Raw genomic sequence first — 26,286 nt, 5'->3', positions numbered from 1 at the left:
TACTTTGTAGCACTTTAGTTATGAGTTTTGTGTAACCCATTTGTTGCGCAAAACCCATAACTACTGTTCTCAGAAGGTGGTACGGATCTTGTCGGTATACGGCTATAGCGCAAGCATTTTAGCCTCACCGCAAAACTTCTAATACCGGCGCTATGGAAATCCCATGCAAAAAACGTCATTTTTTTTAGTCCAGGTAGTGACGTTGCGTTACAGGCTAAAAGGCTTGTGGGTACAGCTATGTAATGGCTGCGTTGCTGTTTTAACGCTGAAATAGCCATTTTTTCAGCGTTAAAACACGAACGCAAAACTCGTAATCTACCTGAGTGTAATTACAAGACATTACTCTAGTGCTGCTGTAGAATAACAAATTTCTTTAAAACAAGATTTATTGCAGTTATTTATTTGTATCCAAACTCCAACCACCATTTGCCTTATTTGGAGGAGCCAATCTGGGCTTTAGTCCACAGACCAACTAGGCTAGTAAAAGTCATAAAATATAAGTAAATTTGTGTTGCAGATGTTATCTGCCAAAGCCAAATTTGGACAGATATGTAGCAGTGCTATCGCCTTGATAACTCGCAGGGTGCATTACATGTTCTGAGAAATAAAAATTGCCTCAATTTCAGAGCTAATTACATGAAAATTGGGACAAAATAAATAATAAAAATATATTGCAAAGTTGTTTCATTATGCACTAATTAAACATTTTATTATAAAATCTCAAAGTTTAGTGTCCATTTAAAACAAAGATTAGCATTTTATTTAGGATGTATGTATGTATTTTTTTTTAATTATGTTAGTTGTTTTTATATTGAAAAAGTGTAAACCTTTTAAATGTCCATAGAGGCAAAGGGTGCTGCCATTTTGTAACCTAGGCATCCTTCTTTGCTGGAAACAATTAGGAACAGTTATAAATGGCTGTGTGCAATATAACACTCTTAAAATTGGAAAGTCCTTAATTTTCAGAATTAATTACTGGAAAAGGGACAAAATAAATAATGTAAATATATTATAAAGATTTGTTTTTACTACAGATTATTAAACAGTTTGGGGCCAGATTACAAGTGGAGCGGTATATTAAACGCTGCCCCCATTAGTGCTTAGTCCGCTAAAAGTAATTTTTTTTTGCGTGGGTTGGGGTACCACTCATGTTACAAGTTGAAAGTAAAAAGTTTTCGCTCGTGGGCTATCCCAAAGTACGTAAGAAGCCAAAGTTAGAATATCGCACACAGTGTTAATGTATTCCCCATAGAAGAGAAAACCACACTCTACTCGCATGCATTACAATGTTCTTCACATAGCAGAAAATGCTCTATTTACTCTTAAATACATATTTTATATGTAGCTATCTAGGCTATCTATATATATATATATATAATATATATAGTATATATATATATATAATATATATATATAATGGTATTTTGGTAAAATATATATTTATACATGATTATATTTAGGTTTAGATATATATATATATATATATACTTTAATATATATATATAAGATATATATAATAATATATATATATATATATATAGTAGTAAACGATTTCCAGTTCAGCCCACCAATGGCCAACTCGCCTGGGTGCAATAATATATCGTCAAATAGAAAACAAGAGAATGCACATCATTGAGTAAATTTCACATAGGTTATGGCACTTTTGGGTAATCTGGATTGTATATGATTACCATGGTTACTGTCTCCATGCGACTGGATGCAGGATAACATTTGACAATGTATATTTATCACAAATTTTCAGGCACTTATGATAATTGTGGCATCACTTTTGCTATATGAAGTCCTCTACATTAGTATGTCACTCAAATACGTTTAAAATTGTAGAGTGCATAACTTCATCATTAATTTTACGTTTGTTTATTGAATCCGCGAAACCGGAAGTGAGAGTAACACAACTTCCGGTTTCGGATAGCACTGTGGAACGCAAGATGCGTTCCAACTCGAAAATTGGCGCACTTTTTCCTTTGGAGAGACACCTAAGGTTGATGTGATGTAATTGGTATGTAACACTATAAATGAGTTGAATTTTGTTTGTTTTGTATGCTGATGAAGGGGTTGTGAACCCCGAAAACGTTCCATTAAATTGGTTTTTTTTTAAAAAGTCCTGAGAGTGCATTCTCTTGTTTTATATAGAGATATATATTATATTAATATATATATATATAGATATATATTATATATAGTATAATATATATATATATATATAGATATTATATATAGTATTAGGAATATCTATTTAGAAATTTCATAGAACATATTCTGCTATGTGAACATTGGAATGTGAACATATTTACAGTTAATACACGTTATAAACCCCTTTTCCACTTGCGCGTAACTGGTTAGTGCGCCGTTCGTAATCTGGCCCTTTATGTTAAAAGCTTAAAGTGTTTAATGTCCCTTTAAAATAACCATTGATAAAACAAATGTCCCTATCTGCAGACAAAACAAATAATATAAACAAGAGAAACTTAACTATGGTTGATAGGGGTAAAAACCTGCAGTTAAAGTCCTGGTGGAGTTACCTCAGGTTTTAGCTGCCAGATACTTTGGGGCCGATTTACTATGGTGCGAGCCGACATGATCTGATATAGTGGATCATGTCCGCTGCACATCCGATAAATGCCGACAGCATACGCTCTCTGCATTTATCATTGCACAAGCAGTTCTTGTGAATTGCTGGTGCAATGCCGCCCCCTGCAGATTCGCGGCCACTAGCAGGGGGTGTCAATCAACCCGATTGTATTCGATCAGGTCGATTTCTGTCCACCACCTCAGAGCAGGCGGACAGGTTATGGAGCAGCGGTCTTTAGACCGCTGTTTCATAACTTTTGTTTCCGGCACCCCTGAAAGGCTCGCCAGAAACACGGGGTATTAAGCTCCATACGGAGCTTGATAAATAATGCCCTTGATATTAAAGAATGAGCCAACCAGAATGTAAAGACAAAAGGGACAATGCACTACAATTTTTCCAAAGTGCTTATAAAAACATGGAATTAAACGTTAATCTATTAATGAAAACGTGTTGGATTAAAGATGCTGTTCGCAGGTATCAGTTGGTTAATAAGGACAATTCCCATTGGAGGAAAGAGGCGCAGCTCCACAGCATGAAAATAGCCTTGTAACATTTATTTTCTCAAAACAGAAAAACAAACACTTACTGATCCAAGAATTCATGATGACCGTGTTGATATTTTGTATAGAAAAGTAATGAGTCATTTAAACTGAAGACTTGATATAATTAGTGTTGTTTTGGGGCTACTTATATCACCCGTCTCTTTTGTCTTCCTTTGTTGTGCAGAAGGATGAAAAGGAAATGAACGTAGAGAGGTCACTTTCAGCTCGGAGAAGGTCGGTTTACATGACTTTGTGCTTCTGGATTCCCACACCAGCGAGGAAGCTTTTATGGACAATCTTCGAAAACGCTTTCATGAAAATCTTATATATGTAAGGCTTGGTCTTTTTATACTAATATTGCTTACATATGTTGTTAATAGTAATGGCAATTCTTAGGCACAAAACAAGTTACTGCCTAAGAAAACACATGGCCAACCCTAAAAACTAGGTGTCATATTGGTAAAGAGTATGTAAATGAATCCCAGACTGTTATTCATAATTTAGTGTTAGTCTTACTGTTACGTTTTCTGTGCCCAAGTAAATCATTAGAACCTTTTAGCACTAAAAATATAGATGAGGAAAAGACTGGTCACTGGAGATCAAATCTGTAACTGAATTCGGATGGACATTAAGTCAATATTATAAAAATAAAGGCATGCTAGATTACCAGTGTCGCAGTATTTTTATTTTCTTGCAATCGCAAAAACTCCGCTAGAGTTAAGCTTTTTGCACTAGTCAGGTTGAGTTCTTATTACAAATTTAAAAAAAACCAACTTATTTTGCGCAAGTGGTAACCTGAATAGAGCAAAAATCCTAATTTATAGGATACATTCAAGTCCAAAAAAACCTTTCATGATTTAAATAGGGCGTGTAATTTTAAACAACTTTCCAATTTACTTTTATCACCAATTTTGCTTTGTTCTCTTGCTATTCTTAGTTGAAAGCTAAACCTAGGAGGTTCATATGCTTATTTCTTAGACCTTGAAGGCCGCCTTTTAATCTAAATGCATTTTGATAGTTTTTTTTCTCACTAGAGGGCATTAGTTAATGTGTTTCATATAGATAACTTCATGCATGTGAATTTACCATGGAGTCAGCTCTGATTGGCTAAAATGTAAGTCTGTCAAAAGAAATGAATTAAGGGCGCAGTCTGCTGAGGCGTAGATACAAGATAATCACAGAGGTAAAAACGTGTATAATTATAACTGTGTTGGTTATGCAAGACTGGGGAATTGGTAATTAAAGGGACATAATACTCATATGCTAAATCACTTGAAACTGATGCAGTATAACTGTAAAAAGCTGACAGGAAAATATCACCTGAGCATCTCTATGTAAAAAAGGAAGATATTTTACCTCACAATTTCCTCAGCTCAGCAGAGTAAGTTCTGTGTAAAAAGTTATACTCAGCTGCTCCCAGCTGCAGGTAAAAAAATTAAAAAAAATGAAGAAATGAACAGCAGCCAATCAGCATCAGCAGTGCTGAGGTCATGAACTCTTACTGTGATCTCATGAGATTTGACTTAACTCTCATGAGATTTCATAGTAAGCTTCCCTTTACCTAATTGGTGAAATAATATGAGAGTGCACAATGCTAGTCCCTTCAGATGTCCCAGGACAAACACACTAAAATGCTGCTTAGAAATCCTTTACAATGGGAGGTGGCTACTGAGGAACTTTGAGGTAAAATATCTTTCTTTTTTACATAGAGATGTTCAAGTGATATTTTCTAATCAGCTTTTTACAGCTATGCTGCATCACTTTCAAGTGTTTAAACATTTGGGTATTATGGCCCTTTAATGAATTATCTATCTTTTAAAACAACAAAAATTCTGGTGTTGACTGTCCCTTTAAATTATCGCGTGCACATGCATTTATTCCCACAAAGAAATTAATGGAGAAAAAAAAAAAACTAACACCCAGAATATCGTGTTAACACTATCACATTTTTGCATTCCCCATAGAAGTCAATGGGGGAGAAAAAATGTTGAAAAAAACCTAACACCCATCGCACAAACTGTAAAAACATAGCATATCCGCATTAGCAAATGTAAATATTTACAATAAATACATAGTTAAAATCTTTATTAAATATGAATATTGCATATATATGTTTTATCATGTTTTCATCTACTTAATGGAAAAGGGCTCTAATGCACTTATATATATATATATATATATATATATATATATATATATATATATATATATATATATATATATGTATATATGTCTATATATGTGTGCATATGTATTTATATGTTTATTTTTCAGACATATATAGGGACAATGCTCGTGTCTGTGAATCCGTACAAAGAACTTGATCTGTATACCCAGAGGCAAATGGAGATGTACCAAGGAGTTAACTTCATAGAGTTGCCACCACACATGTAAGACATTCTTGACTTATATTTTGAATCTTTATTTTGTATAAACAAACACATATATACCAATTTTCAATTTGTTCTTACTTTGGTTGTTGTATATTCCTTCTGCCGTTATAAGCTTCCCTAGGTACCTACTATTTTGTATTCAGTAATGTTCAATCACAAAAAACACAATTTATGCTTACCTGATAAATTTATTTCTCTTGTGGTGTATCCAGTCCATGGATCATCCATTACTTGTGGTATATTCTCATTCCCAACAGGAAGTTGCAAGAGGACACCCACAGCAGAGCTGTAATATAGCTCCTCCCCTAACTGTCATAGCCAGTCATTCGACCGAAAACAAGCAGAGAAAGGAGGAACCATAGGGTGCAGTGGTTACTGTAGTTTAAATTTAAAAATTACCTGCCTTAAAATGACAGGGCGGGGCCGTGGACTGGATACACCACAAGAGAAATAAATTTATCAGGTAAGCATAAATTGTGTTTTCTCTTGTAAGGTGTATCCAGTCCACGGATCATCCATTACTTGTGGGATACCAATACCAAAGCTAAAGTACACGGATGAAGGGAGGGACAAGGCAGGTACTTAAATGGAAGGAACCACTGCCTGTAAAACCTTTCTCCCAAATATAGCCTCCGAAGAAGCAAAAGTATCAAATTTGTAAAATTTTGAAAAAGTATGAAGCGAAGACCAAGTCGCCGCCTTGCAAATCTGTTCAACAGAAGCCTCATTTTTAAAGGCCCAAGTGGAAGCCACAGCTCTAGTGGAATGAGCTGTAATCCTTTCAGGAGGCTGCTGTCCAGCAGTCTCATTGGCTAAGCGGATTATGCTTCTTAGCCAAAAAGAAAGAGAGGTTGCCGAAGCCTTTTGACCTCTCCTCTGTCCAGAGTAGACAACAAACAAAGCAGATGTTTGACGAAAATCTTTAGTAGCTTGTAAGTAAAACTTTAAAGCACGGACCACGTCCAGATTGTGTAATAGACGTTCCTTCTTCGAAGAAGGATTAGGACACAAGGATGGAACAACAATCTCTTGATTGATATTCTTGTTAGATACCACCTTAGGTAAGAACCCAGGTTTGGTACGCAGGACTACCTTATCTGAATGAAAAATCAGATAAGGAGAATCACATTATAAGGCAGATAGCTCAGAGACTCTACGAGCCGAGGAAATAGCTACCAAAAAAAGAACTTTCCAAGATAAAAGTTTGATATCTATGGAATGAAGAGGTTCAAACGGAACTCCTTGAAGAACCTTAAGAACCAAATTTAAGCTCCATGGTGGAGCAACAGGTTTAAACACAGGCTTGATTCTAACTAAATTTGAAAAAAAGGGGGGTATCAATGGCACTACCGTATGACGTTATTCGCTATGACTATACCCCTCATTTTATTAAGCAGCTTGTGTGCTGAAATACAAATTGGGGTCAGTGGTGCTGTGTATTGGATAAATATTAGAGACAAAAAAAGGAATGGGATGAGTCCCATTCTAGAATACACTTATAGCACTCATGGTAGGCATAGAGTTCAAATAATACTTGAAATTTGAAATGATCAACAAATAGAATCGCAAGATCTCTAGCGTGAATAAAACATAACTTTTAATTTTTTAACACATAAAAAATGGAGTTAAAATTAAGGGATGTGCAATTTAAAAACAATTGCTCGCAATAGTATTATATGTTACAAATATTATGTCTCAAATTGTGATTCAATAGGTTCAGATGTATATAAAATGTGTTATTTATATATGTGAGAAATCTTGGATCTAATACAATGTTAAATCCAAATCACATAATAAACTTCACTTGTATGGAAGATAATAATACTTATGAACCTAAAAGATTGTGAGAGTATAATAGCTATTTGTACAAATAACTAATATCAATAAGATTAGTTCATTACAAGGAGTTATAGATCAGTATATGTATTGCATACTTGAGTATCCAAAAAATTGGCAGTGGTCAATATGTTAATATATACTTGGATGTCACATATCAGTGCGTTTATGCATACTTGGGTATTCCAGGATTGCCTAACAATAAGGGCACTTTTGATGCTGGTAGCTAAGTTTATGGGTTCATTCCACTACACTCTTCACAAAGTTAGAATACAATTATACTTGGGTATCAGATATCAGTGTGATTAGTGCATACTGTGATATTTCAGCATTTTCCCAAGAAATCAAGTTATTAGTGAGGCTGACAGCTAAATTGTATCAAATATCAATGGATTTTATGCATACTGTGGTATTTATAGCTTGCCTCACAATAAGGTCACCTGTGGTGCTAGTAGCTGAATTCGTGGATTGATTCCACTCCACCGTTCCAGTACTAAAACCAATATTACACTTGGGTATCAATGTCGATGTGATTAATACAGTTTGTAATGTTTCAGTATTCTCCAGTCATTCTGGTTATTTGTAAGACTCGTAGCTGAATTTGCTAATATTTTCTACAATCGGTAGAGTTAGCTGGATAATACCCGAATTGGCTGGTATTATATGTGGTTACTCCAACACAGATTTAATCATATTTATCTTAGCCCATATATACCATTCTTATATAAATAGTTTTAACACATACTCTGTCAATACTAGGAAGGGTTAATAATTCCCTAGATTGTTGGGTGAGTTTGTCAATAATGGATTGCTAAATCCTGCATGAGGGTAAGTGTAATTTATAAGAATATAATATTAGTGCGCAAAATAAATTGTGCAGCCCTTACACATTTGCGCAAGGATGTTTAGTGCAGTTCTAATTAAATAAAGACAATTAAAGGTCTCAACAGAGCTGTCATTATATGTATGTCTATTCGATTCATTCGACTTAATATATCTTATCCGGCAGCAGTTAAGACCTGTATTAGACACTGCCACAGTGTGTGGTTAGAAGTTCACTTGTATCCTTAGATTAACTGCAAGATTTAAGCAGCAGCATCACCGCAGCAGTGTGTGCTTACAGGTTCGCTTGAATTATTAAATTAGCTACAAAGTTTTAGCCAGCTGCATCTAAAACAATGTTAGCTGGGAAGATACACAAAGTCAATGCATACATCAACTGCCATACAGAAGGGGTTATATATGCTCTAATATGCAAATGTAATTTATTCTATGTGGGTATGACCACCAGAAAGTTAAGAACCAGGTTACAAGAACACCTGAGGAATATAAAAAATGCCCAAAAGGACAATGATGCAGGTAAAACCATCACCTCAATCGCCAGGCACTTTCTACGAGTACATAAATCCAAACAATCTGACCTACAGTGTTTTGGATTACAGAAAATAAACCTGGGAATAAGAGGAGGAAACCAAGAAAAGGCACTCCTAAGAGCAGAAACAAGATGGATTTTTCTGCTAAATTCTATTCACCCGCATGGGATAAACGAATACAATAATTTTGTCCACTATTTGTGAACAATAGGTCATATTACACCAATCAGTATGTTACGCCGAAAAACCCCCATTACTTAATCCTACAGGAATAAGAGAACTGAATTGATCATGTAAACAATAAACAATACATTTAAATCAAAAATCAAAAATAGAAAACAAGAAATAAAAAATAAAAACACAAATATAAAACAAGAGTATATATATTTATTTATATCAACTTGAATTTCATGCACAATATATCCAGCCCAGTTAAGGGCTCCAATCTGGAACTCTTAAGTTAGAGATCTTTAAATTCAAAGTGTTCCTTATTAAAAAAGGAGAACTATAGACATAGTTACACAGACAAGCGTGTAAATAATTACTCTCATGTGATAAAAGTTAACCTTTACACAAAGCAAAGTTTTCCATCATATACTGAGCAGATTGCAATAGTGTTGCATTATTTTGTTTGACATGTACTCACAATGTATTCAAACTTTAAGAATTTAAATAATTTAAAATTGTTTTCATTTTTCACGTTAATATCTTGATCATCCTAAATAGCGGAAACCATCATGGGTTAGGTAACACAAGCACACATATAGATTACACGTCAAATACAGTTTAGGTAATTTTAATACACTTCCTCACAATTCCTATTAATACATGTTCACTAATCCATGTCCATTATCATTATTTTGTCTTAACACTGTTTTTCTAAATCCTCAAATACGCAGCACTCATCACATGATTATTTACACCCTTATATTTATTTTAAGTCTATTAGCACACCTATAAGCACAGTATAAACGAGCAACATAATAATAATTATTATTAAGCACTGTAATATTGCAATGACATTTTTTTGAGTAATCGCTTTAAGAGTTCAATCCAAATCTAGTATTCGCATAACAATTGGGGCAATACATGTGCATGATCCAATAACCAACTGATAATTATATTCATGGTCTTACTCTTATTTTCGTGTAGTTAAGAAAAAAACCCATACTTGAAATAACGTATCATCTGTTTACAACCTCTACCGGCTCAAGTCACATGACCATTTGACGTCACAGATGGGGGAGGGTGTTTCCAGCTTCCTCACACATAAAAAGCCAATCCAAGCGCGACGCGCGCACACACCCCCCTTTGAGAAAGCCGTGAGTACGGCGAAACATGTTAGGGCACTGGTGAGGAGTCAGGGAGCTCCTTTGTATGTTAGGGCTTGCTCAATTTAGGATTCTTTTGATTTAGTTCAATCCTACCGGACACCTCAGATGGTATCCATGATCAGTATAGGACACTATTTGGTATTAATGTGGTATTAATAGCTTTATATAACTTGCGGTCACACGAATTAACAATATATGTTGGGTCTACTACCTTAGCTAATTTACTTCACTCTAAGACTGGCATGCTATGCAATAACGGCCCCAAGGCTCAAGGACACTTATACACCTGAATATACTTTAGGGGTTAATGTAAGGGCCAGGGAATATATCGGCTCATACAGATCTAAAGACTGGTGTTGAAATTAGCCATACTTAGGCCTAGATTTGGAGTTCGGCGGTAGCCGTCAAAACCAGCGTTAGAGGCTCCTAACGCTGGTTTTGGCCGCCCGCTGGTATTTGGAGTCAGTGATTAAAGGGTCTAACGCTCACTTTTCAGCCGCGACTTTTCCATACCGCAGATCCCCCTACGCCATTTGCGTAGCCTATCTTTTCAATGGGATCTTTCTAACGCCGGTATTTAGAGTCGTTTCTGAAGTGAGCGTTAGAGCTCTAACGACAAAATTCCAGCCGCCTGAAAATAGCAGGAGTTAAGAGCTTTCTGGCTAACGCCGGTTCATAAAGCTCTTAACTACTGTACCCTAAAGTACACTAACACCCATAAACTACCTATGTACCCCTAAACCGAGCTCCCCCCCACATCGCCGACACTCGATTAAAATTTTTAACCCCTAATCTGCCGACCGCCACCTACGTTATATTTATGTACCCCTAATCTGCTGCCCCTAACCCCGCCGACCCCTGTATTATATTTATTAACCCCTAACCTGCCCCCCACAACGTCGCTGCCAGCTACTTAAAATAATTAACCCCTAATCTTCCGACCGCAAAGCGCCGCCACCTACGTTATCCCTATGTACCCCTAATCTGCTACCCCTAACACCGCCGACCCTTATATTATATTTATTAACCCCTAATCTGCCCCCCACAACGTCGCCGACACCTGCCTACACTTATTAACTCCTAATCTGCCGAGCGGACCTGAGCGCTACTATAATAAAGTTATTAACCCCTAACCCGCCTCACTAACCCTATCATAAATAGTATTAACCCCTAATCTGCCCTCCCTAACATCGCCGACACCTAACTTCAATTATTAACCCCTAATCTGCCGACCGGAGCTCACCGCTATTCTAATAAATGGATTAACCCCTAAAGCTAAGTCTAACCCTAACACTAACACCCCCCTAACTTAAATATAATTTACATCTAACGAAATTAATTAACTCTTATTAAATAAATTATTCCTATTTAAAGTTAAATACTTACCTGTAAAATAAATCCTAATATAGCTACAATATAAATTATAATTATATTATAGCTATTTTAGGATTAATATTTATTTTACAGGCAACTTTGTAATTATTTTAACCAGGTACAATAGCTATTAAATAGTTAAGAACTATTTAATAGTTACCTAGTTAAAATAATAACAAATTTACCTGTAAAATAAATCCTAACCTAAGTTATAATTAAACCTAACACTACCCTATCAATAAAATAATTAAATAAACTACCTACAATTAACCTAACACTACACTATCAATAAATTAATTAAACACAATTCCTACAAATAAATACAATTAAATAAACTAGCTAAAGTACAAAAAATAAAAAAAAACTAAGTTACAGAAAATAAAAAAATATTTACAAACATAAGAAAAATATTACAACAATTTTAAACTAATTACACCTACTCTAAGCCCCCTAATAAAATAACAAAGCCCCCCAAAATAAAAAATTCCCTACCCTATTCTAAATTAAAAAAGTTACAAGCTCTTTTACCTTACCAGCCCTGAACAGGGCCCTTTGCGGGGCATGCCCCAAGAATTTCAGCTCTTTTGCCTGTAAAAAAAAACATACAATACCCCCCCCCCAACATTACAACCCACCACCCACATACCTCTAATCTAACCCAAACCTCCCTTAAATAAACCTAACACTAATCCCCTGAAGATCTTCCTACCTTGTCTTCACCATCCAGGTATCACCGATCCGTCCTGGCTCCAAGATCTTCATCCAACCCAAGCGGGGTTGGCGATCCATAATCCGGTCCAGAAGAGGCTCCAAAGTCTTCCTCCTATCCGGCAAGAAGAGGACATCCGGACCGGCAAACATCTTCTCCAAGCGGCATCTTCGATCTTCTTCCATCCGGAGCGAAGCGGCAGGATCCTGAAGACCTCCAGCGCGGAACATCCATCCGGACCGACGACTGAACGACGAATGACTGTTCCTTTAAGGGACGTCATCCAAGATGGCGTCCCTCGAATTCCGATTGGCTGATAGGATTCTATCAGCCAATCGGAATTAAGGTAGGAATTTTCTGATTGGCTGATGGAATCAGCCAATCAGAATCTAGTTCAATCCGATTGGCCGATCCAATCAGCCAATCAGATTGAGCTCGCATTCTATTGGCTGATCGGAACAGCCAATAGAATGCGAGCTCAATCTGATTGGCTGATTGGATCAGCCAATCGGATTGAACTTGATTCTGATTGGCTGATTCCATCAGCCAATCAGAAAATTCCTACCTTAATTCCGATTGGCTGATAGAATCCTATCAGCCAATCGGAATTCGAGGGACGCCATCTTGGATGACGTCCCTTAAAGGAACAGTCATTCGTCGTTCAGTCGTCGGTCCGGATGGATGTTCCGCGCTGGAGGTCTTCAGGATCCTGCCGCTTCGCTCCAGATGGAAGAAGATCGAAGATGCCGCTTGGAGAAGATGTTTGCCGGTCCGGATGTCCTCTTCTTGCCGGATAGGAGGAAGACTTTGGAGCCTCTTCTGGACCGGATTATGGATCGCCAACCCCCGCTTGGGTTGGATGAAGATCTTGGAGCCAGGACGGATCGGTGATACCTGGATGGTGAAGACAAGGTAGGAAGATCTTCAGGGGATTAGTTTTAGGTTTATTTAAGGGGGGTTTGGGTTAGATTAGGGGTATGTGGGTGGTGGGTTGTAATGTTGGGGGGGGGTATTGTATGTTTTTTTTTACAGGCAAAAGAGCTGAAATTCTTGGGGCATGCCCCGCAAAGGGCCCTGTTCAGGGCTGGTAAGGTAAAAGAGCTTGTAACTTTTTTAATTTAGAATAGGGTAGGGAATTTTTTATTTTGGGGGGCTTTGTTATTTTATTAGGGGGCTTAGAGTAGGTGTAATTAGTTTAAAATTGTTGTAATATTTTTCTTATGTTTGTAAATATTTTTTTATTTTCTGTAACTTAGTTCTTTTTTATTTTTTGTACTTTAGCTAGTTTATTTAATTGTATTTATTTGTAGGAATTGTGTTTAATTAATTTATTGATAGTGTAGTGTTAGGTTAATTGTAGGTAATTGTAGGTAGTTTATTTAATTATTTTATTGATAGGGTAGTGTTAGGTTTAATTATAACTTAGGTTAGGATTTATTTTACAGGTAAATTTGTTATTATTTTAACTAGGTAACTATTAAATAGTTCTTAACTATTTAATAGCTATTGTACCTGGTTAAAATAATTACAAAGTTGCCTGTAAAATAAATATTAATCCTAAAATAGCTATAATATAATTATAATTTATATTGTAGCTATATTAGGGTTTATTTTACAGGTAAGTATTTAGCTTTAAATAGGAATAAGTTATTTAATAAGAGTTAATTTATTTCGTTAGATAAATATTATATTTAACTTAGGGGGGTGTTAGTGTTAGGGTTAGACTTAGCTTTAGGGGTTAATCCATTTATTAGAATAGCGGTGAGCTCCGATCGGAAGATTAGGGGTTAATAATTGAAGTTAGGTGTCGGCGATGTTAGGGAGGGCAGATTAGGGGTTAATACTATTTATGATAGGGTTAGTGAGGCGGATTAGGGGTTAATAACTTTATTATAGTAGCGCTCAGGTCCGCTCGGCAGATTAGGAGTTAATAAGTGTAGGCAGGTGTCGGCGACGTTGTGGGGGGCAGGTTAGGGGTTAATAAATATAATATAGGGGTCGGCGGTGTTAGGGGTAGCAGATTAGGGGTACATAGGGATAACGTAGGTTGCGGCGGTTTACGGAGCGGCAGATTAGGGGTTAAAAAAAATATGCAGGGGTCAGCGATAGCGGGGGCGGCAGATTAGGGGTTAATAAGTGTAAGGTTAGGGGTGTTTAGACTCGGGGTACATGTTAGAGTGTTAGGTGCAGACGTAGGAAGTGTTTCCCCATAGGAAACAATGGGGCTGCGTTAGGAGCTGAACGCTGCTTTTTTGCAGGTGTTAGGTTTTTTTACAGCTCAAACAGCCCCATTGTTTCCTATGGGAGAATCGTGCACGAGCACGTTTTTGAGGCCGGCCGCGTCCGTAAGCAACTCTGGTATCGAGAGTTGCATTTGCGGTAAAAATGCTCTACGCTCCTTTTTTGGAGCCTAACGCAGCATTTGTTTGAACTCTCGATACCAGAGTTAATTTTATGGTGCGGCCAGAAAAAAGCCCGCGGAGCGTTAACAGCCCTTTTACCGCCAAACTCCAAATCTAGGCCTCAGTGTTTATTCTCTGGTGTGCGTGCAGCTAACATTGTTTTTAGATGCAGCTGGCTAAAACTTTGTAGCTAATTTAATAATTCAAGCGAACCTGTAAGCACACACTGCTGCGGTGATGCTGCTGCTTAAATCTTGCAGTTAATCTAAGGATACAAGTGAACTTCTAACCACACACTGTGGCAGTGTCTAATACAGGTCTTAACTGCTGCCAGATAAGATATATTAAGTCGAATGAATCGACTAGACATACATATAATGACAGCTCTGTTGAGACCTTTAATTGTCTTTATTTAATTAGAACTGCACTAAACATCCTTGCGCAAATGTGTAAGGGCTGCACAATTTATTTTGCGCACTAATATTATATTCTTATAAATTACACTTACCCTCATGCAGGATTTAGCAATCCATTATTGACAAACTCACCCAACAATCTAGGGAATTATTAACCCTTCCTAGTATTGACAGAGTATGTGTTAAAACTATTTATATAAGAATGGTATATATGGGCTAAGATAAATATGATTAAATCTGTGTTGGAGTAACCACATATAATACCAGCCAATTCGGGTATTATCCAGCTAACTCTACCAATTGTAGAAAATATTAGCAAATTTAGCTACGAGTCTTACAAATAACCAGAATGACTGGAGAATACTGAAACATTACAAACTGTATTAATCACATCGACATTGATACCCAAGGGTAATATTGGTTTTAGTACTGGAACGGTGGAGTGGACTCAATCCACGAATTCAGCTACTAGCACCACAGGTGACCTTATTGTGAGGCAAGCTATAAATACCACAGTATGCATAAAATCCATTGATATTTGATACAATTTAGCTGTCAGCCTCACTAATAACTTGATTTCTTGGGAAAATGCTGAAATATCACAGTATGCACTAATCACACTGATATCTGATACCCAAGTATAATTGTATTCTCACTTTGTGAAGAGTGTAGTGGAATGAACCCATAAACTTAGCTACCAGCATCAAAAGTGCCCTTATTGTTAGGCAATCCTGGAATACCCAAGTATGCATAAACGCACTGATATGTGACATCCAAGTATATATTAACATATTGACCACTGCCGATTTTTTGGATACTCAAGTATGCAATACATATACTGATCTATAACTCCTTGTAATGAACTAATCTTATTGATATTAGTTATTTTTACAAATAGTTATTATACTCTCACAATCTATTAGGTTCATAAGTATTATTATCTTCCAATACAAGTGAAGTTTATTATGTGATTTGGATTTAACATTGTATTAGATCCAAGATTTCTCACATATATAAATAACACATTTTATATACATCTGAACCTATTGAATCACAATTTGAGACATAATATTTGTAACATATTATCCTATTGCGAGCAATTGTTTTTAAATTGCACATCCCTTAATTTTAACTCCATTTTTTATGTGTTAAAAAATTAAAAGTTATGTTTTATTCACGCTAGAGATCTTGCGATTCTATTTGTTGATCATTTCAAATTTCAAGTATTATTTGAACTCTATGCCTACCATGAGTGCTATAAGTGTATTCTAGAATGGGACTCATCCCATTCCTTTTTTTTTGTCTTTGATTCTAACTAAAGCCTGACAAAATGCCTGAACGTCTGAAACATCTGCCAGACGCTTGTGCAAAAGAATAGACAGAGCAGAAATCTGTCCCTTTAAGGAACTAGCTGACAATCCTTTTTCCAAACCTTCTTGGAGAAAAGATAATATCCTGGGAATCCTGACCTTACTCCATGAGTAACCCTTGGATTCACACCAATAAAGATATTTACGCCATATCTTATGTTAAATTTTTCTGGTGACAGGCTTTCGTGCCTGTATTAAGGTATCAATAACTGACTCGGAGAAGCCACGCTTTGATAAAATCAAGCGTTCAATCTCCAGGCAGTCAGCCTCAGAGAAATTAGATTTGGATGGTTGAAAGGACCCTGAAGTAGAAGGTCCTGTCTCAGAGGCAGAGACCATGGTGGAAAGGATGACATGTCCACTAGATCTGCATACCAGGTCCTGCGTGGCCACGCAGGTGCTATCAGAATCACCGATGCTCTCTCCTGCTTGATCTTGGCAATCAGTCGAGGGAGCAGAGGAAACGGTGGAAACACATAAGCCAGGTTGAAAGACCAGGGCGCTGCTAGAGCATCTATCAGTGTCGCCTTGGGATCCCTGGACCTGGATCCGTAACACGGAAGCTTGGCGTTCTGGCGAGACGCCATGAGATCCAGTTCTGGTTTGCCCCAACGATGAATCAGTTGTGCAAAAACCTCCGGATGGAGTTCCCACTCTCCCGGATGAAAAGTCTGACGACTTAGAAAATCCGCCTCCCAGTTCTCTACACCTGGGATATGGATAGCTGATAGGTGGCAAGAGTGAATCTCTGCCCAGTGAATTATTTTTGAAACTTCTAACATCGCTAGGGAACTTCTTGTTCCCCCTTGATGGTTGATGTAAGCTACAGTTGTGATGTTGTCCGACTGAAATCTGATGTACCTCAGAGTTGCTAACTGAGGCCAAGCCTGAAGAGCATTGAATATCGCTCTTAGTTCCAGAATATTTATTGGAAGGAGAGACTCCTCCTGAGTCCACAATCCCTGAGCCTTCAGGGAATTCCAGACTGCACCCCAACCTAGAAGGCTGGCATCTGTTGTTACAATTGTCCAATCTGGCCTGCGAAAGGTCATACCTTTGGACAGATGGACCCGAGATAGCCACCAGAGAAGAGAATCCCTGGTCTCTTGGTCCAGATTCAGTTGAGGGGACAAATCTGTGTAATCCCCGTTCCACTGACTGAGCATGCATAGTTGCAGTGGTCTGAGATGTAAGCGTGCAAACGGCACTATGTCCATTGCCGCTACCATTAAGCCGATTACTTCCATACACTCAGCCACCGAAGGGCGCGGAATGGAATGAAGAACCCGGCAGGAATTTAGAAGCTTTGATAACCTGGACTCCGTCAGGTAAATTTTCATTTCTACAGAATCTATCAGAGTCCCTAGAAAGGAAACTCTTGTGAGTGGGGATAGAGAACTCTTTTCCTCGTTCGCTTTCCACCCATGCGACCTCAGAAATGCCAGTACTACGTCCGTATGAGACTTGGCAATTTGGAAGTTTGACGCCTGTATCAGGATGTCATCTAAATAAGGGGCTACTGCTATGCCCTGCGGCCTTAGGACCGCCAGAAGCGACCCTAGAACCTTTGTAAAGATTCTTGGGGTTGTAGCTAATCCAAAGGGAAGAGCTACAAACTGGTAATGCCTGTCTAGAAAGGCAAACCTGAGAAACCGTTGATGATCTTTGTGTATCGGAATGTGAAGATAAGCATCCTTTAGATCCACTGTAGTCATATATTGACCCTCCTGGATCATTGGTAGGATGGTATGAATAGTTTCCATCTTGAATGATGGAACTTTGAGGAATTTGTTTAAGATCTTTAGATCCAAAATTGGTCTGAAGGTTCCCTCCTTTTTGGGAATCACAAACAGATTTGAGTAAAAACCCTGTTCCTGTTCCTCCTTTGGAACTGGATGGATCACTCCCATAACTAGGAGGTCTCGTACACAGTGTAAGAATGCCTCTCTCTTTATCTGGTTTGCAGATAATTGTGAAAGGTGAAATCTCCCTTTTGGGGGGGAAGCTTTGAAGTCCAGGAGATATCCCTGGGATATAATTTCCAACGCCCAGGGATCCTGAACATCTCTTGCCCACGCCTGGGCGAAGAGTGAAAGTCTGCCCCCTACTAGATCCGTTACCGGATAGGGGGCCGTTCCTTCATGCTGTCTTAGAGGCAGCAGCAGGCTTTTTGGCCTGCTTACCTTTTTTCCAGGTCTGGATTGGTCTCCAGACCGTCTTAGATTGAGCAAAAGTTCCCTCTTGTTTAGCATTAGAGGAAGTTGATGCCTCACCTGCCTTGAAGTTTCGAAAGGCACGAAAATTAGACTGTTTGGCCCTAGATTTGGACCTGTCCTGAGGAAGGGCATGACCTTTTCCTCCAGTGATATCAGCAATAATCTCCTTCAAACCAGGCCCGAATAGGGTCTGCCCCTTGAAGGGAATGTTAAGTAGCTTAGATTTTGAAGTCACGTCAGCTGACCATGATCTAAGCCATAGCGCTCTGCGCGCCTGTATAGCAAAACCAAAATTCTTAGCCGTTAGTTTAGTCAAATGAACAATGGCATCAGAATAAAAGAATTGGCTAGCTTAAGTTTGCCAAGTATGTCATCCAATGGAGTCGCTACCTGTAAAGCCTCTTCCAGAGACTCAAACCAGTACGCCGCAAAAACAGCAGTGACAGGGGCAATGCATGCAAGGGGCTGTAGGATAAAACCTTGTTGAATAAATATTTTCTTAAGGTAACCTCTAATTTTTTATCCATTGGATCTATAAAAAAAACACAACTGTCCTCGACAGGGATAGTAGTATGCTTTACTAGAGTAGAAACTGCTCCCTCCACCTTAGGGACTGTCTGCCATAAGTCCCGTGTGGTGGCGTCTATTGGAAACATTTTTCTAAAAATAGGAGGGGAAGAGAACGGCACACCTGGTCTATCCCATTCCTTATTAATAATTTCTGTAAACCTTTTAGGTATTTGGAAAAACATCAGTACACACCGGCACTGCAAAGTATTTATCCAGTCTACACAATTTCTCTGGCACTGCAATGGTATCACAGTCATTCAGAGCAGCTAAAACCTCCCTAAGCAACATGCGGAGGTGTTCAAGCTTAAATTTAAATGTAGAAATATTAGAATCAGGTATATTTCCTGAGTCATTAACATCACCCACTGACTGAAGCTCTCTTTCCTCAGCTTCTGCATATTGTGAGGCAGTATCAGACACGGTTCTTAAAGCGTCAGTATGCTCTGCATTTTGTCTCACCCCAGAGCTATCTCGCTTACCTCTAAGTTCAGGTAGTCTGGCTAATACCGCTGACAGTGTATTATCCATGACTGCCGCCATGTCTTGTAAAGTAAACGCTATGGGCGCCCTAGATGTACTTGGCGCCATTTGAGCGGGAGTCCCTTAAGCGGGAGTCAAAGGGTCTGACACGTGGGGAAAGTTAGTCGGCATAACATCCCCCTCGTCAGATTCCTCTGGTGATAAATTTTTTAAAGACAGAAAATGATCTTTATTGCATAAAATGAAATCAGTACATTTGGTACACATTGTAAGAGGGGGTTCCACCATGGCTTTTAAACATAATAAACAAGGAGTTTCTTCTATGTCAGACATGTTTATACAGACTAGCAATGAGACTAGCAAGCTTGGAAAACACTTTAAATCAAGTTAACAAGCAAATATAAAAAACGGTACTGTGCCTTTAAGAGAAACATATTTTGTCAGAATTTGAAAAACAGTGAAAAAATGCAGTAAATCAAACGAAATTTTTACAGTGTGTATAATAGGCTAACAGAGCATTGCACCCACTTGCAAATGGATGATTAACCCCTTAGTTAAAAAAACAGATAAAAAAAACCCCGAAATAGACGTTTTTTAACAGTCACAACCAACTGCCACAGCAAGCTGTGGCCCTAACTTCCCCAATAAACGACTTTGGAAAGCCTTTGGGCCCTTTAGAGATGTCCTATAGCATTCAGAGGGCCTTTGAGGGAAGCTGGATGTCACAGTTTGTAACTTTAACTGCACCAACTGTAACTTTTATATTACAACAGTGGAAAGCCTCAGGAAACTGTTTCTAGTCAAAATTTAAGCCAGCCATGTGGAAAAAACTAGGCCCCAATAAAGTTTTATCACCAAAGCATATATAAAAACGATTAAACATGCCAGCAAACGTTTTATTTTGCAATATCATAAGGGTATTACCCCTGGGAGTAAGCATGATACCAGTCGTTATTAAATCACTGTATTCAGGCTTAACTTACATTAATCCGGTATCAGCAGCATTTTCTAGTGTTTTCCATCTCTAGAAAAAATTATAACTGCACATACCTGATAGCAGAATAAACTGCACGCCATTCTCTCGCTGAAGTTTTACCTCATCTGTGTAATCCCCTCAGACATATGTGAGAACAGCAATGGATCTTAGTTACAACCTGCTAAGATCATAGAAACCTCAGGCAGATTCTTCTTCTATTTACTGCCTGAGATAAAATAGCACAACTCCGGTACTATTTAAAAATAACAAACTTTTGATTGAAGAAAATAAACTAGCTATATTTAACCACTCTCTCCTACAACGTCTGTCATGAGATGCAGGACATATGCAGGACACAGCAATGATGGTACAACTCTATTTTATTACAGAGCATAGCAATACACATCCAGACAGGTTGATTGTACTAAACTAACTGCGACACAGACACCGGACCTAAGCCCCGCCCACATGCTAGTGACATCACATCCTGCTATCATCACATCTTCCCCTTTTTCAAAGGCAAAGCATACATTCGCATATATTAAATAACAAGGTACACCAACAGGGTATACAACAACATTTTGTTTTAGAACATTATAAAAACAGATAAATTAGAAAACATGAGCAAATAAATTACATCCTGACTTGGACATCGGGGTAGACTACCCTAGTCCACAGTGACCATGGGATTATTCTGCCCATACTTCCGGTCACTGTTCTAGCTAAAGTCAGTCCCTGTATCGGGCCGGAAGCCTCACCACTCTTCCGCTTGATGTAACTTTGCATGAACTGTCCTCTGATACAGAAGATGGTGAACAAGAGTCTGCTGGAGGCAAAGATATATCCCCGCTATGATCTTGCTGAGGGGAAGGCACCTCCCTTAGAACAGGGGATCCCACCGGCGGTGGTACTGAGGTATCCGGTTCCAGACTCTCAGGTACAGGCTGAAGATGTCTTCGGTTACGGCGTGTAACCGTCCCTCCCTCTGTAAGGACTGTGTAAGACCTTGGTTCTGGAGAGCGGCCCACTACCGTAGCAGGCGTCTTCCATTTCTTCTCATCATCCAGTTTAATTCTGACACTTTGGCCCGCTTTCAGTTCCTGTAAAGGCCTGACAGAATGTCTCCTGTCGTAGAAGAAACGATAACCCTTTTTGGCCTCTTCATCCCTCCTAAGGACTTCGTCCCGAGGAACAGGGCCAGGCGGCTTGAAGACACCCACTGAGGGTAAAGTGGTGTGAATCTGGCGTCCTAGCATCAGCTGTGCCGGGCTAAACCCGGTGGCTTGAATGGGCGTCGCCCTGTATGACAAGAGGACTAGGTACGGTTCAGATTGCTTTAGAATGAATTTTGTTGTTTGAACTGCCCTTTCAGCCATTCCGTTGGCCTGCGGATAATGTGGACTTGACGTGGAATGTACAAAATCATATTCCCTGCTGAAAGCACTGAACTCTGTAGAAGCGAACTGCATGCCATTATCACTCACCAGCTCCATTGGAATGCCCCAGCGGGCGAACAAGCTCTTCAGGCGAATGATAACGGCCTGACTTGTGATATCATTCAGGGGTGCTATTTCCAAATACCTGGAATAGTAGTCGATAACAACAAGAAACTTTTTCCCGTGCAGTTCGCACAAATCAGCAGCTATTTTCTGCCACGGCCCCGCAGGCAGCGGAGTAGACATTAAGGGCTCCCTTCTCTGAGTAGGCCGGCGTTCCCGGCAAAAGGCACATTTAGACACGTGATTTGCAATGTCGGAGCTGATCCCAGGCCACCACACAGCTGTAGCTGCCCTTTCTCTGCACTTTGTGATGCCTAAGTGCCCATCGTGTATCCTGTTCAACATCTCCTTCCTCATGCTGACAGGAATTACAATACGGTCTTGGAACAGCACCAACCCCTCCAGCTCCGTGAGCTGCGACCTCTCTGGCTGGTAAGCATTTAAAGACATCCAGGCTGCCCGGCTCTCGGGCCAGCCATCTCTTATGTACCTTATAACTTCTTGCAGATCTGTGTCCAAATATGTCTCTTTCTTTATCTCTTCCAGTTTCCTTGAAGAAATGGACTTAGAGGCCAGAACTGAATCAACATACACATTTACATCCGACTCTGTGGAGGATTCTTCAGCAGCAGCCAGCGGGAGCCTGGACAGTGTATCCGCCACAACCAGCTGCTTCCCCGGCACATGCACTGCCTGAACATTGAACCTGAGCAGTCTCATTAAAAGTCTCTGGCATCTCAAGGGTGTTTTGTCGATGTCATAAGAATTGATAAGAGGGACTAGCGGTTTGTGGTCAGTTTCCAGACTAAATTTCTCCAAACCCACTAGATAACGCTGAAAGCGCTCACAGGCCCAAACTGCAGCCAGGCACTCTTTCTCAATTTGAGCGTATTTTGACTCCGCAGCCGTCAGTGTGCGGGAACAGTAGGCGATGGGCTGTAGTTTGTTGTCATTCAGCTGCAGGAGTGCAGCCCCCAACCCATAACTGCTTGCATCAGCACTAACCACAGTCTTTTTTGAAGGGTCGTAGAACCCCAGCACTGGGGCAGACCCCAGCAGGGACTTAGCATGCAGGAACGCTTTTTCTTGTGAGGGTCCCCAGACCCAGGCAACATCTTTCTTAAGCAACTCTGTGATAGGGTGCAAAACTGTAGATAAATCTGGAAGAAACTTGCCCACGTAATTTACAAGGCCCAATATCTGTCTCAGCTCATGTACATCAGAAGGGCTTTTCATCTGTTCGATAGCCCGAATTTTCTCGGGGTCCGGCTTGATGCCATCCCCGTTGATGATATGCCCAAAGTAGCATAATTCAGTTTTCCTAAAATGACATTTTTCTTTATTCAGCTTCAGCCCAGACTCTTTGATAGCCTGCAGCACACAACTCAAACGCTGATCATGCTCCTCCACTGTAGACCCATACACTAGAATGTCGTCCATGACGACTGCTGTGCCCACGTGGCCACTCAGGAGAGAACTCATTTCCCTCTGAAAGATCTCAGGAGCGGAGGATATCCCAAAGGGAAGTCTGCAGAAACAGAACCGACCTACCGGAGTGATAAAGGTAGTCAGTTTGCGGCACTTTGGATCCAGGGGGATCTGCCAAAAGCCGATTGAAGCGTCTAATGTGGAAAAGAACTTCGCCCCAGCCAACTTCGGGGCTATATCTTCCAGTGTCGGCAGCACAAATCTCTCCCTCTTCACTGCCTCATTCAACCTTTTCAGGTCCACACAGATGCGCACCTTTCCGTTTTTCTTTGCAACTGGAACAATGGGGGCACACCAATCAGTTGCTTCAACAACCTCTTCAATAACCCCCATAGACTTCATGCGCATGAGCTCTTTCTCCACTTGAGGCATGAGCGGGAACGGAATTCTACGAGGAGTAGAAATACTGTACGGGACTGCGTCACTTTTAAGTGCTATACGGACAGGTTTGCAGCTCAGTAGGCCCAACTCGCCAAACATATCTTCAGAGATCTCATTCACTCTGGCCACGAGGCCCAAGTCACAGGCTGCTTTTCTGCTCAATAAACTGTTAACACACTGACCTCGGATCACATGCACCCACATGGTGAACTTCCTTTGTTTGTACTCACAGCTGGCAAGAAATTTCCCCACACAATCAATGCGGCCACCAGGACTATGAACATTTGTAGTAACCTTCGCCAGCTGGGGCTGTCGAGGCAGTTTCATAAATTCAGCAAAAGACATTACAGTGATATCAGCTCCTGTGTCAATCTTAAAATCAACATTGGCTCCCATTACAGTAAAGGTAACTTTCCAATCTTCCTCTGAGCTTGTCCGTTCCACAACAGACCCCACAAAAGACACTTCCTGACCCTCCTGGTCACTGTCCACCTGCATCTCCTTAATGTATTCAGTTTTACACACCACTTCAAAATGGCCTATTCTGTTACATTTTCTGCATCTTTTATCTCTGGCCGGGCATATAGCACTCTGATCATGAGCCCAGTAGCACCGTGTGCATCGGCCATGTTGCGCCCATCCACTTCTAGGCCTTTCCAGTACTTTAGATCTACCGCTCACACTGTGCCTTTCACTAGTAATTTTCCTAGACTGTTGCACTTCATCCACAATACTCTCAGACCTCAGATCAGCACTTTGCTTTTTCACCAGTTCACTCTGGCGGGCCATCCTAATAGCCCCGTCTAACGTTAAATCAGGCTCTAACTGCAGCTTCAGGGAGACTTCAGCATCTGCAATTCCAATAACTATTCTGTCTCTGATTTGCTCTTCTTTAGCAACACCAAACTCACAGAATTCAGCTAATTCATACAGGCTGCGCACAAATGACTCCACAGATTCTCCCACACGCTGATTACGTTTGTGAAAACAAGCTCTCTCATGAATCACATTTCTTTTGGGCACAAAGTGGGCACTGAGTTTATCCATAACTATATCAAAGTTAACTTCGTCCCCTTCTTGGAAAGTAAAAGCATTGAACACTGGCTCTACATCTTTCCCCATAGAATATAAAAGAGAATTAACTTGTACTTCACCACTCTCCTTGTTCAGTTTGGATGCAATCCTGAAGCGCTGAAACCGCTGACGCCATGTGGGCCAAGCTGCAGGCTGAGAAAAGTCAAAAGGCTCAGGTGGGGTAAACTTTGACATCGTCATCATCAGAAACAGAAGCGTAGTCCAGAACTTCTGACACCATGTCATGAGATGCAGGACATATGCAGGACACAGCAATGATGGTACAACTCTATTTTATTACAGAGCATAGCAATACACATCCAGACAGGTTGATTGTACTAAACTAACTGCGACACAGACACCGGACCTAAGCCCCGCCCACATGCTAGTGACATCACATCCTGCTATCATCACAACGTCCTTGCTTGTTGAGAGTTGCAAGAGAATGACTGGGTATGACAGTTAGGGGAGGAGCTATATTACAGCTCTGCTGTGGGTGTCCTCTTGCAACTTCCTGTTGGGAATGAGAATATCCCACAAGTAATGGATGATCCGTGGACTGGATACACCTTACAAGAGAAAAGAGCAACCTTTAAACTTGTTGAAATGTTTCTTTACCTTAAAAGAACAAAACTGAAGTAAAATTGTCAAAAATGGATTTTAAACTGAGACAGCAGTAACAGGTGTATATTTCCAAGAATATTTTTGAGTACAGTATCCCTTTAAGTTCTCAGTCTGTAAATCAGAGGTTCTCAACTTCAGTGATGCAGCAGATTAAAGGGATAGAAAGGTCAAAACTGAAATATGCATTGGGTGCATTTCAATCTGAAATTGAAGCATGTTTGCAATATACTTCAATTAGCAAAATGCTTCTAGTAAAAATAATTAATGTTTTTCATACGCACATATCCTGTTAAGGCCTGTGCACCCGTATTCAGAAACCATGCCTGTTTAGATAGCTAGCTGTGTTGTTTATGCCTCTGAAGAGGTAATTTGTGCCATACAAGTTGCTGGCTTTCGGTCTTTAATTACTGGTGCACAGGCCCTCACAGGATATGTGCATATGCTGCACAAAAACAGTAGTTACTTCTATCAAACATATTTTTGCTAATGGAAGTAAATTGGAAAAATGCTTATATTTTAAAATCAAAAGCACCTATGCACATTTCATTTTTTTACTGTGCTATCCCTTTAACTGATGTCTTAGTGATATGAAGATCCAGTTAATTTTGAGTTTGTGATTTGAACATGAGACATTCA

At 39.5% G+C, this 26,286-nt stretch overlaps 1 protein-coding gene across 1 annotated transcript in view; it reads left to right on the top strand.

Annotated features, from left to right (window-relative positions):
- The window catches only part of MYO1H (myosin IH), a 372,029-nt gene that overhangs the window by 63,757 nt on the left and 281,986 nt on the right, over positions 1–26,286 (top strand). The window contains 3 exon segments of the mRNA XM_053702119.1: positions 3,320–3,362; positions 3,365–3,465; positions 5,410–5,525. Coding sequence (XP_053558094.1) covers positions 3,320–3,362; positions 3,365–3,465; positions 5,410–5,525 — 260 coding nt within the window.

Source organism: Bombina bombina, chromosome 2 (assembly GCF_027579735.1).
Source record: "Bombina bombina isolate aBomBom1 chromosome 2, aBomBom1.pri, whole genome shotgun sequence".
Lineage (NCBI taxonomy): Eukaryota > Metazoa > Chordata > Amphibia > Anura > Bombinatoridae > Bombina > Bombina bombina.
The sequence above is the reverse complement of the archived record's forward strand: the minus strand, read 5'-3'. Positions and strand labels throughout refer to the sequence as shown.